This window comes from Taurulus bubalis (genome assembly GCF_910589615.1).
Source record: "Taurulus bubalis genome assembly, chromosome: 16".
NCBI lineage: Eukaryota > Metazoa > Chordata > Actinopteri > Perciformes > Cottidae > Taurulus > Taurulus bubalis.
The window spans coordinates 19,184,837-19,198,504 of NC_136604.1; the positions used below are offsets into that span (position 1 = coordinate 19,184,837).

Sequence of the window (13,668 nt, forward strand, 5' to 3'; positions counted from 1 at the left end):
AAGCGGATGTTTGTGCCAAATTTGAAAAAGTTCCCTCCAGGTGTTCCTGAGATTATCATGCTAATGAGAATGGACCAGATGGACAACCCCAAAAACACAATACCTCTGGCGGATACTGAAAGCTGTATACTACTCAAAGAAACGTTCAGCTTCTGCAACTCCAAGGTAGTAGTATAAATACAAACTTGACCAACCTTTACACTGAGTTTACTGCAACAATTTCCAGTTTGAAACCAATTGAAGGGAGCACGTTTGGGCTGTGGGGCTACATCTACCAAAAAGGGTCGGGAACCATTGGCTCAAACCATGCTCGGCTACTACAGAGCATATACACAGCTTGTCAGTAACCTGCTTGTGACCAAATTCCCTGAATAAAATAGAGTAAGGGAGTATTTTTTCTCTGACAGCAGCTTTTCATGACTGACAAAGCAGGCGGGACCTCCTGGGGTTTCATTTCTCAACATGAAAAGGCCACTTCTCGCTGCCTTTTAACAGGGCCCGGTTTCATTCCGATGTGCAGCCGTGTTTAGGATTCCACAACCACTTCAATATATTTAGCTAACGGCAGATCCACGCTGGAGATAAAGGGCTCTCATTACCGCACGTGAGGAAATATGAACAAGCTCCTGGCCCTTTTGCGCCGAACAATTTCCGAGCCCTCCGTATAAAAGATTTGCGGGAAAGTCAATCGCTATGAGAGAGGCTGTGAGTCTTTCCTGATTAGAAATTGATCAGGTCATTCAAATTCCACCCTGGAGGGGAGCAAAGAGGATTGGAGTTAAGACTGAGAAAGACTACGCTGCAAACACAGCGTCGCTGTTGATTTCATTCTCCTTATCAGAGCAGACAAACAAACCGTGCAGCCGCTTATCAGCAGCACTGACACAGCCCGGTGCACAGGGAGGCTTACGAGGGATCCCGGCTGCCGCTCGCATAGCCGTAATTCTCGCGGCGGATTTGCATGCAGACCCGAGGTTGGTAATTGTCTCAGGCAGCAAGGTTGACAAGTATACCTGGGGGCACTTATAAGAGACACTTCAATGAATAGGCCCACTTCTCTGCAGAAGGCTGTTGACTCAATCAGTTTGAGGCCCCCCCTCTTGGTATTCAGGGTTCAGGTGAGGGCGAGCAGAATGTGTCCTCGAACAGGTGGCGACTCCCCACTTTTTGACACGCGGCGGCCGTCATCTCGTATCCCGCGACCTTGTCCGAGTGAAGGCTGGCAACCCTCTCGCTGATCAAAAGTTCGCTAAGCTGAGACAGCAAAGCGTGTGTTCACACTTCAAAGGGGGGAGGAAGAGAGGGGGTGGCGAGCAGCAGTGTGTGAAGCTGTGATTTTCACCCTAATCTTCAGTTTTGAGAAGTCATCAACTTTGCAGGGTGTAGTTACAGTGAGGCTTTTTTTTTTTTTTTCTTCTTCTCCTGTTGTGTGGAAATTGTTTTTTCTGCTCGGCTTAGGTGTGCTTCTTGTGAGCAATTTAAGAAATAACATTCTGCAGTTTTGAAGACTCCTATGTAACCGCATTATACACTTAAATAAAAAGTTATCTCTGCCGAGCCGAGAGAGCATGCTCTCTGAGGAAATAACGCCGACACTTGACACAAACATGCCCCTCAGTGCATGCAAACATACATACGTGTGACGGCGATTCAAACATGTCAGCGTCACGTCAGAGTCATTTTCGCTTAAAAGTCACGACGGCTGCAGAAAGGTAAAACATGCACAGAGAGAAACTCTAGAACACTATATTAAAGTCCCAATTATCATCTATATACTAAAATCACTAATGCACCACAGAGCACATGGAGTGAGCACATTTTAAGTTGAGGAGGATGATATTTCCATGGTGGATGGGTCTATGCAAAAGATTGTTCCCTTGTGGAAAGCAAAAGAGGTAAAAACAGAGAACAAAAAGGTAAAAAGAGACCTTGCATGACTAATAATCAGACCAACTGTCTTCCCCCTTTTTACTTAAATGGTCATTCGTGGATGAATTTTGGAATATCAAGAAAGATACTTTACATACAGCATGTGAGCAAACGAGAGTCCCAGTTTAAAGTCAAGCCAAGGCTTGTGCACTGGTGTACTTTATTAAATAGACTGCGAAATGTAAAAAGAAAAGAAGAAGAAAAAAGACATCACCAAACACATGAAGCCAGACATGTTAAATATTCTGCGTCAACAAAATTGCTTTAGAAACCATTAATGTCAAAATAAAAGGAAAATTAACGGTCCTCTTTCTTAACATGAAGATAATAATGTCAAAGAATCTCTTTCATCGTCAACATTCAAGAGCTGAGACTGCACCAGACGGGATGAATAAGGAAGAGATGTTAAAGGGAACGCAGACGAAATCCAGAGGGATTTTCTGTGAAATTTCCGCTCCATAACTAAAAATATCACTCGGGGAATAAAAAATGAAAAAGCTCCAGATTTCACATTCGATGGCATCACATCTGTGAGTGTTCGTGCTCTGGTCTCTGGCTTTGACGGAGGGTAATTCATTTTCACAGATATTGACTTTCAGTTCTTGCTCGAGCACATAAAGAGGATTCGAGGCTCATTGAGAGATTGAAAGATGGGCGAGGTCTTCTTCTCACAAGATTTTAATACATGGAGGAATGAATTTCTCAAGTCAGTTCACAGACAATACCAGGTCAGTCCTTAGATGTAGTTCATCAAACTAAAGGTGGATTATATGAAGAAGAAAAAACAAGCGTTATAACCACCAGGACTTTTTGTGCTCTTAAAAATTGACTGCAAAAGAAAATCCCAACAAACTTCAGACATTTGATTTTTATGCTTTTTTTTATGAGGGACAAAATAGGAGATGCAGAGTGGTCACATTTGAAATGCGGCTGTTTCTCTGTGTCCTGACATTTCAAAGGTGAAAGGGTTCATTTTTCCCCGGCAGCAATGTGTTATTTATATGTTTCTTAAAAAAAAAAAAAATGGCATGCTGTGCTTTTTTAGCTATTGATGTTTATACATTCTGATTTGAGTATGTGACCGGCATCCTCACACAGGTCATCCCGAGAGAACAAACTGCCCGATCATCAAAAACAACGACTTTACAAAAGGGACCTTTAGCTTTTGTTGTGATTGACATGAAGGCTGGAAACCACTGCAGGCACTCTCACGCTCTATTTGTGGAAGAGTAAGATATTTTTCTTATTGTCAATAAATCCCCTGAGAAGACCAAACAGCAGTATTGTCTAGATTTAAGCTGCATGCTAACGCTCGCTTGCAACATGCTGATAATGACAATGAGTCAATACAGTAAGGTCAATAAGACATGTTCATTCGTTATGATGAATATACACATTATATAATTTATGATTTGTAATATAATTGATGGTCCATTTTCAAGGTGTATGTCTGTAATATGGGTATTGAGAGACCCATTTCAGAAGAAAAAAAAGTCTGATTACTCCATTTCCACACAAAAAACGTTAACACGGAGCTGATTTAAAAGCAGCTCTTTATGCAGGAAAAAAAATAAACAGTTACAGGAGAGTAGGTAGGTAATTGCGGCTGTAATTAATAGGGTGGGAGTGAAAGATGACCCACATTTGTGCTCCGGACAGGATTCAAATCACTGACCAGCGCGGATAACGTCATAATCAGCCCACCTTCCCTATCCAGTTCGAATGAAGCCCTCAAGCACAGCGCTACACTCTGAGCTCAACGCTAGCATGCTAACATGCAGATGCTAAGAAGGTGTAATGTTTACCACGCACACCATCTTCACAAAAGTCATTAAAATTCATCACTATGGGGAACTTGAACGTGTGTGTCATTTGGATGTCATGATTTCAAATCATGCGTGGCCGTAGCATGTGTTAGACATGCAATCTCCTGTGGATCTTTGATGAAGTTAGTATGCTATGTTAGCATGCTAGTGCACGGCAACATGTGTGGGGGAAGAAATGCTCTCCGCGTCCTCGTTCCTTCCTATTTATGACAGATTTTCTTTCCACGTACATCGTCTCCTGCCTCTTTTATGCACTTGTTGCTGTTAGCTGTTCTGTTATGAACATAGCTCTAATGGACCTTTACTGATTTGCCCCGGCTCAGCAGCTTATTATCTATAACTTTGTTATTGCTAAATTGTATTATCCACCCACTTAGACGTTCGCTCATCATACTTCCACTGATTACTGCAGACTCCTATTCGTCACGTCTGTCAAACCCATCCTTGTACACGTTGTTGCCGGGAGCAATAAAGTGTAACTCCCCCGCAAGGCGGCTTATTCACTTCAGGCTGGAGTCCCTGAATGCGAGCAGAGAGCCCTGCAGTCTGAGATGAACCTTCACAATACGGTGCCGAACAATCCCCCCCCAGCTCTGACTCACTATCAAATCAAAAGGGATCAAAGTGAACAAAGCTACAGGGCCAGATGGGATGTGTGGAAGGACATTAGGAGACTATGCTGATGATCTGAGTGATGCATTTCAAAGACTATTCCAGCTCTCCTTAGACTCTGAGGAAGAATTTTAACATCATTCCAATACCAAAGATCAGTACAGTAAAATCCTCAATGACTCGCGGCCCATTGCGTTAACATCACCAGTAATGAAAACTCTGCGTAAAATAGTTAAATCAAAAATGATGGATGTAACCGAAACCAGTTCTCACAATTTGCGTATCAGCTATTTCATTTTGAACTTTGTACAAAACAGCACACTTGCAGGATTACTTTTTGTTGCCTTCTGATCAGCATTTAATTCAATGCAACCTCTCATGCAAAGATCTTATTTCCATTTAGATTATCAACTCATCAGAATGATGGATTAGTATATTTATCACTAGCAGAACTCAGACAGGAGTAATAAATAGTTGAGCATCTGAATACATTTGTAGTTCTGGCTCATTGCAGGAGAATATTTTCTCTAAGAATCAACACATTGTAAAATTATTAGCTTGTCATGTCTCTTCTCAGTCATTCTTGCAGCCATAATGCAAGAATTTGAGTAAATTTTTGGATGTGCATGTACAGTATGATAGCAATGGCGATGATCTCACTCATTCATAGCACAGATTGAAATTCAGTGCAAAATACAGATGTCATCGTGAAGATAAGCAGGTAGCTCGGCAGTTGAGGAGTGTAAATGTTGGAAACTCCGAGTTAAACTTTCAGCACGTCGCATCGCTGTTTCAAGCTTATCACCCTGAACGCTTCGTGGTGCAGTTTGTCTGCAGAGCTGTCAAACGTGTCATTAGGTACTTTTATTATGGAGGAAACCGTTGCTCCCATCTCATATTTTATGGCTGTGTGATACTATGTTTTTTTTAGGGGTTGGAAAAATTCATCTTACAGTGATAAGAGGATTTTTTACCCAACAGCTGGTTATGCTGTGCAATGATCCATACATATATACTATAAACGTATACTCTATAAGCACTACACTTTCCTCTCTTTTAATTATTCTCTCTGTTTAACGCTAATGTTCATTATCATTACTGTTAACAGTTATGTGTTTTTGTTATTGCCGGTACTGTTATCATATTTCTTTTTATATTACAGGAGCTCAAAAGACTAAGAGAGGGGCGGTTCATGATTGGAACAGTCGTACACTGTTCACTGTGAAGTTTCATGATGATTCGTCAAATATAACATAGGTTTATTAAAAATAAAAAAATATATGATTTTGTCGTCAGCCAGATATCAAAGCATTTTAGACGCGAGTTACTTTCTTAATAAATATAACACCACTTCTGGTTGTCATGTTATATATGAATATTACTGAGTATACCCCTAATGATATATATTTAAGGTGACCTAATTTGGTTAATTAAAAATTAAATGGCGAGTTTTCCATGCAATATATTTAATCTGAAGAAGAGCTTGTGATAATATTTGGTTAAAATCATATCATGCTCAATACAATGCTGACTACAACTACAGGCCTAAATCATAAAAAATTTAAAGTGAAAAGGCAAGATCCGGCCCGAGAAGAAAAAATCAAAGTTAGATATTTTCCTTAAATTGTTTTGGTCTACAGCAAAAAAAAACATAAAAAACATGAATATGGTAATGAAAGCAACAGGCATGCATCAAGGAAAACGGCACAGTTTGCACAAGCCAATTGCTCTTCCCAGCTCCGTCTCAGATTTCCAGATAGGTAACGTCCCTGATGTAATACAACCAAACTAAAGGTAGCTGCGGCTCCGGCCTCCCCTGGAAATTGGTTTTGATGTTTACTTTCCGAATGAAAAAACCTCCGCCCATTCTGCATGAAGTCAAATGTTTTTTTTCTCTCCCTGCATTTGCACGGATAGCAAGGTGAACAGAATGTTAAGCAGCTCTGATTATTGATGTGTGTTGTCGGGCACGTTCCCCGTCCAAAATGAGACGTCTGTCCCATCAATCATTAACAAAAGCGGAAGATGCCTCCGAAGAAATGAAATGGGGAAGTCCATCTGGGCATTCGTCAACAGAGAATACATGTTTCCACGATGCCGGCGATTCAATTTGTCTCTTCGGTTTCTTATGTCTTTGTCTCCATTTTTTGATAAGGTCATTTTCCATGCAGACGAATCTTTTTTTCCTGCACTTCCACTGATAGCTAGATGTAGCCAGGAAGGGAATGTAAAACAGGTCTTATAGTATTAATGTGTTTTGTCGGGGAAGTTTTCCATCCAAAAGGCAGAGTCGGTCCCATTAATCACGAGGTGGTGAGAAGCCGCGAATGAAATAAAACCTCCCATTAGCATTTTGTCGACATAAATATGTCTACCGTGATGCCGATGCTTCTTTACGTTCAGTTTTTTTTGCAGCAGTTTTTACACCTGAGCGACACGTGAAAATATGAGCCACGAATGGAGATCAGAGGGCAAGGCAGCGAGAAAAATGAAGGTTGACTACACGTGGCAACGAAATGTCCTTCAGTGGAAAAAGAATCCTCCGAGGATTTCAGATATTTGGCACACAGCGAGAAGACAGAGACGTTTCCTTGAGCAAGCGGTCCTATTCAACTGCACGACGTAAGGACACTCTCTTTGTTTAATTTCTGACAATCTTTATGCAGACATCAGCCGGCATGGCGGATCTGTCACTACAGCACATCATTCTTTCTGCTGCGCTGAATGAATTTCCCACAAATGTCAGACAGATCCACCGAGGAGTTCAGTCTCTATCTGATCTTGTTCCAGATCCACTTCTGCATTTGAAAAAGAAAGAAAACCCCATACTTCTGTCAAGTAGAACATGAAAAGCACACTGTCCTCTCCCGAGAGCGCCGGCATTGGTTGTTTGTTCCAACTTAAAAAGGACCTGTGTTTACATGCAGTGCTGCGCCGCAGCAGGAAGTGGTGCGATGTCCTTAAAGTGGAAGGATAATTAAGCGTGTCTGGATCTCGGCGGATGGTACAAAGTGTTTAACTCTGACTCAGAACACCGCAATTTGCATCAAGTCTTGTCCAAAACGCGCATTAATGGCGTCCTTGAACCGTGACCAGGACGTTTTGGTTTCCTAAACGTAGCCAAAGCCGAACTGCACGGACAGCAGATCAGAAGGAAAAAGACTATTTTGTTGTCTGTACAAGCTTATTAGAAAGCCAAACTCGAAACGCTTCACCTGACAGTTACAGATACAATCGGCCCCTCGGACTATAATATCTGCAGGGTATTGATATCTTCGCTGATCGATACCAATGACTGGACAACGCTGACATTTCTGGCTTTCGCTGCTGACTTTCTTCGAGCGTGTGCTCTGTTCTGGAACAAAGACTCCCTGCCCCCCGATGAACCCAATCTTCTCTCCCGACCCGCACGCATCTCCGCAGTGGAAGACGGTGGCAGAAGTGAGCAACGCATCGGGAGCCGTAATGGTGAAAGATCTACCTTTTATATTGATATTGAATCATGCAATGTGAAAGGGTTGCTAATACCACTGAACCCAATTACCCAGCTCCAATCTGCGCCTCTGCAGCTTTCAGCCACGCTTTCGACCTTTGATTTGTTATTTTTCCCAGCCCCGCTAGAGGTGTGGCTCTGGGGCGGCCGAGCCGTAGGTCGGTCCACCTCGTTGATCCAGACTGAAATATTGACTATTATGTGCTTGAGGAAATACAGGCTGGCCGAGTATAAACGTTGGTGATTAAATAAGGGAATAAATGACATCTATTGCGCTTCTGCCCATCCTGGAGAGCAGATCCTGAGGTGTCTTTCCACCCTCCACTCCCTATGTTAACATACTTTTCGGGGAGTTTTTCCTCACCCAATGTAGAGGATGTCGTACGTTGACAGATTATGAAGCCCTCTGAGGCAAATTTGTGATTTGTGATTATCGGGCTGTTCGAATAAAATGGAAAATTGACACTGAAAGCTGCATTTGCGTTTTAACACGCAATGTTTTGCCTCATGAATTCCAATTTTGCCATAATGTATCAATGTCTAGCTGCAACGCTTCCTGCGGGTATTTCACAACAAAAGACCAGGGAAAGCATTCTAACAGCTGAACAGATTTTAATGTGAAACAGATGAGTTTGCATTAGCGACAACATTGTCAAATTAAAGTGCATTAAAAGGCCAGTTTCTCAAGAATGCGTTGGTTTTGGTGAACATCCACAAGTTCACATGTAGCGAGCTGCTTCTGAACATCACTGACTTCCTTGTTACTTATGGATTTGTAGAAGTGTAGAAATATAGATGTGTCTCTTAAAAAACAAAAATGCAAATGCCATCACAGTCGCAGTACTTTGCATGCTGTTGGCTAGAACTTTCGGCCCGTTAACTGGCGTTTCCTCATCTCCGTAATGAAAATGCGACATGTGTGCCAGCAGCAGAGGAGGGAGGGATGGGGGAGACAGTGGAGAGGCTTGTGTGGGAGGAGATATTTACAATCAGTGCTGGTACCCAAGAGAAATTGATAAGAAAAAAAGAAAAAGAAAAACATACAATGCCAATTAAGATATACTATATGTCTTGAGAAATCACGTCCTTGCTTATTCTCTAAAGAGGCACACTTTTCACTCTCCCCTTCAAAATGACCTCAATAGCGTTTTTAAAAGTTCCAGAACTTAACACATTGAAAAAGTATAAGAAGTATATGTGTGTAGGGAGCAGATGGACTTTTTTGGCCGACTTCACGGTGAGAGTGTGTGGGATTAAGACAGGCTGCATTAAATAACGTGAGCCTCCTCTGCAAGAACAGCCATCACTGGCCAGTCTAATCTATCGCTGCAGTGTTATCGGACCGCTGCAGGTTGTTAATAATGTGAACAGTAGTCGTGGCCGGGGCCACCATGTGGACTGTTGGACGGACTCGGAGCCGTCTGGCGCTGTCTGAAATGAACCAACAGCTAGTTTGTTTCAGAGCCGGCATGGCGGCGGTGCTGCTGGGAGCAGTAAGTGGTGGGATCTGTCTGCGTCAGTAAAGTAATACAGTCTGCTAGTCGGGATGTGATGAACAATGCATTAACATCCAGTGTGACGTTTTTATCGACCAGTTCAAATCACAGTAACAATATTATATCTTACCCCCCCCTTTGGTTTGAGGAGGAAGCAAACAAGCTGGCATTATTGTTGCAGTGGCATTTCACTGTTACAGCACTGTGATGTGTGCAAAGGATTGAACTTTTAACGTCAATAAATGTGTCTAGATAATAAGATGTCAAGAATGTTGTATAAACACTTCATATTTCCTACCTCGTATGTGCAATAAAAAAAGAAAAAGAAACTAGTTACACGTTCCTAGTTACTTCTGAAAATTGTAACTAGATTATTTTACTAGTTACTGCATTTGAAAAGTAACTTCACTACTAGTTACTTCACTTTCCATTTTTTTTAAGCAAATGTCCAAATGAACTGCAAAGATACATGGACAAACATCATGGCCCTTTCATCACTTTATTTTCAATTTTCAATAATAATTTATTATTATTAATTAATATAGCAGCGCTAGCTAGCAGCTTGTTGCTATTGTTCATGCAGGAAGTGTCGTGTGACTCGCGCGCCACTAAAAGTCTTTTACTTTTTGGACTGGTAAAAATGGCTTGGGTAACGCAGGAAAGCGCGTTCCTGAGGTCTAGTAAAGTAGTGTAGTTACCAATATTTTGAGTGTAATCCGTTACTTTGTAACTCGTTACCCCCAACACTGGCAATAATGTGTATTCTACCACTCAGTCTGATTATATTGTATTTGAGTTTTTGTTGTTTTTAACTGTGTAAGGACATTTGATTATTATTATACTTTTAAAATTATGTTTTAATACGTTTTTGTTTTGTTTTCGACTGATGTCTGTTGTTGCATTATCCACTTTGCTGCTGTAATCCTGCAAATATCCTCACTGTGGGACTAATAAAGGATTATCTCATTTTATCTGATGTTGATAATGTAGCCATTGGAATAAAAGGTAATCTGAAAAATAAAAATCTCCAATATATATATATAAATAAAAAAACTACAAAAACTCCTGGATTTCGTTGACATACTAATATAATATATAAACAGATCATACACAGCGACAAATGATACCCATTGAAAATGTCGAGGAAAACACAATGAAGTTAAAGGATAATTTATTTCTGTTGTGTTCCGCTAATTCATTCTAACGCCACAGCACTTTCACATCTGCACTATTTATTTCTCCCCCGAGGCCTGCGTGATAACTCATTTCACACTAATGTGAGTCTGACGTACTTCCACATTCACATACCTGTCAGAGGGGGGAAGCCAAACATCTCTGCTTTCTGAGTAAAACAATGCTTATTTTTCCACAGCAGTAATGGTGATACATGCATTACCTGGCAGATCAGTCTATAAAAATAACCTGTTGATATTAATCAATAAATGTAATAACCCACAACAGACATGTTATGTTCATTGTATACTATAGAGGAGCGCATAGGTAAACACTGGACGGTGAATGATCGGAAAGATTTATCATCAGTGGCTTATGCTACAGGCACTTGCATGTAAATGCTAATGTTTTCTTATTATTGCTATCAAGAATTTCACGTGTTATTAATAAAGATATGAGCAACAAACAAATCTCGACACTGGCACTTGCAGAATGTACTGGAATAGCCTTCATTGATTTGCACATTGCAAAATACAAGACGACACTCCAAACTCACCTCTCTTCACCTCAGCTGAAAACCATTTTGTGCTCACAAATATGAAATTCATAAAGGCTCACCAGGTATTTGGCAATCAAACTCAAAATTCTGACACATCAAAAATGTCCTCAAATGGATACAATAAAAAGTGATTCTGCCTGCGAACCACAGTTACAGTACAATTAGATTTGATTGGATTATTTGCTGTTAAGGGAGGACCTGTTGCAACATGTGTAATAAGTGCGTTAATTATTACTCTGCTGCATGTGTAAGACTAAAAGATTAAAGTGGATAATGAGCATGATTTCCTCTGTGGGTTGGGTACATGTTGAAGCTGACCTGCAGACGCATCTTTTAACTACTAGCTCTTTAACTCGGACCGGGGGGGGGTAATTACTAAGCCTGTCAGAAATGACCCTGAGTGGCTTCTGTGTCTCTACAATTTTACAAAAGCCGGAGGGCTATTAAATAAGACCTGATGCCGGGCTGCGTCAGACACTTGTTGCACACAAAATAACATTGCTGCTGAACTTGGAATATTGGTTGGAATGATTAATTTAAAGTGCCTACTGTGCACAGGCCCAGGGGCCCGTGGGGTTAGTGGGTCACTGGGCTGTTGAACAGTTGTTGAAGGAAAGAGCTCAGTTAAAAAGCTAAAACAGACCCCAAAGAGACCACTGAGATTTGAAAAAGATGTGAAACGCCTGCAAAGACACGGGAAACAAACACAAAGAGACACAACACTAACAAAAAGGGAAAGAAAAAAAAACGTCAAGAAGAAACAGCTGATAAACCGACAAAAAAACGGTGATGCAAAAATATAACACAAAAGGTACACACAACACATACAAAGAGAAAGAAAACAATCACAACGAGAAATAAAACAACCACAAAGGTACACACAACAACCACAAAGGTACACACAACAACCACAAAGGTACACACAACAACCACAAAGGTACACACAACAACCACAAAGGTACACACAACAACTACAAAGGTAAAGAAAACAACTACAAAGAGAAACAAAACTCATACAAAGAGAAATCAAACATCTAAAAAGGGACACAAAACAACCACAAAAGGTAAAAAAAAAACAACCACAAAGAAAAAAATAAGACACAAGAAGACATCTTAAAAAGAGACTCAAGACACATGGGGAAAAAACAAACACACAAAGAGAAACAAAACAACAAAACTGGAACTGCAAGTCTGTATTGATCCTGAAGGCGATACTGAAACGTTTAAACTCCCCTGACGAGATTATTGCTGTTCGCAGGTATTATTGCTGCATCAATCATAACGTATTGGACTCCAGCATGAGGTCACTGATGGAGAAGTAAAGTCATGTGAAGATAACACATCTTAGTTTGTGTTGTGTGAACGGAGGGCTTTTATAAAGCAACTTAATGGTATGAAACATTTTGTATTTGCTGCAGTGTTCTTTATTGCCACTTTATTCACTATTGCTTTCTCCCTCCACGTACATCTGATACAACTGCAGATTCTACACCTGCTTTCGTAAAATTGGCTGAAAACACTCTGATACATTTACCCACTGTTGATATGTTGTGCCTCTGAATAAGAATGCCTCAAAATATATATCGGAAGCGCAGTTTTCGATGCCGAAAAACCTCCCTGTGGTCCTCAAGTAAATAAGGACAAATGCAATTTGATGCTTCATTGGCCACAAAAAAGGGCATCAGATTCAAAGTAAATACTCCCCTATGTATGCACGTCAGGCTGGAGCTGTGACATCCTCTGTCTGTTGCTTACAATGCTGCTTCTAGGCAACTCAAATATTTGAGGAAGAAGTCACTTCAAACATGTTCTCATTCATTCGGAGACGTGGTGCTAAATGCAGAGGATTCCCACCTGACGCCAGCCTTTAAGACGCCAGTCAAACAATTAATTCCCGCTTCACCGGATTGGTTTAAACTTGACATCTTGACAAACCTGGATGGTTAATATGAATCAACACAGATGTCACTTAAAGCCACCCGGTGTTCTCGTCACTGTCGAATCCTGTCTGTGAGGCTTCACCGGAGTCTGCCTTTTAAGGTGGGACGAGCAGATAAGAAGACAAAAAAGAGAGACAGCGGCCCTTGGAACGGTGCCAACCGTTGGCAAGCTAGCCTGTAATTCAGCTCACCGCAGGAACATCCGCCTGCATCGCCCACGGCTTGGTGCCGTTCGAGGCACAGGGAGAAATAGAAATGATCCGTGCGGCGCTATCACAGTCATCGTAATGGGAGGAAGACCTGTGGAGCAACTGGGCGATGGCATCATTCGCCGGGGGGGACGAGCCTGGAAGGCCACCTGACGGGAGGGGGGGGGGGGGGGGGGGGGAGTCCCAGAGAAATGCACCACTATTCTACAGTCACTGAGTGGATTTTCACACACACTCAAATAATCAATGCTAACCAGATGAAGGAAACGCAGCAATGCTATATGTCGATGTCTTCAACTGATTAGCTTCATTAGAGAAAGGATTCCATTATAATTAGAGATGTGCCGATACCGCTATCAGATCAAAAAACTGACTCATATAGCTGGATCGGGTACAGGTGATAATCGGTCTATCTGGTTCCAGATACCATC

General features: G+C 41.4%; 1 protein-coding gene across 1 annotated transcript in view; it reads left to right on the plus strand.

Annotated features, from left to right (window-relative positions):
* Positions 1 to 9,329: 9,329 nt before the first annotated feature.
* The window catches only part of LOC306748701 (CMP-N-acetylneuraminate-beta-galactosamide-alpha-2,3-sialyltransferase 2-like), a gene marked incomplete at its 5' end in the record, with an annotated part of 63,330 nt that continues 58,991 nt past the window's right edge, over positions 9,330 to 13,668 (plus strand). Inside the window, one exon of the mRNA XM_079231914.1 lies at positions 9,330 to 9,353. Coding sequence (XP_079088040.1) covers positions 9,330 to 9,353 — 24 coding nt within the window. The remainder of the gene's footprint in view (positions 9,354 to 13,668) is intronic.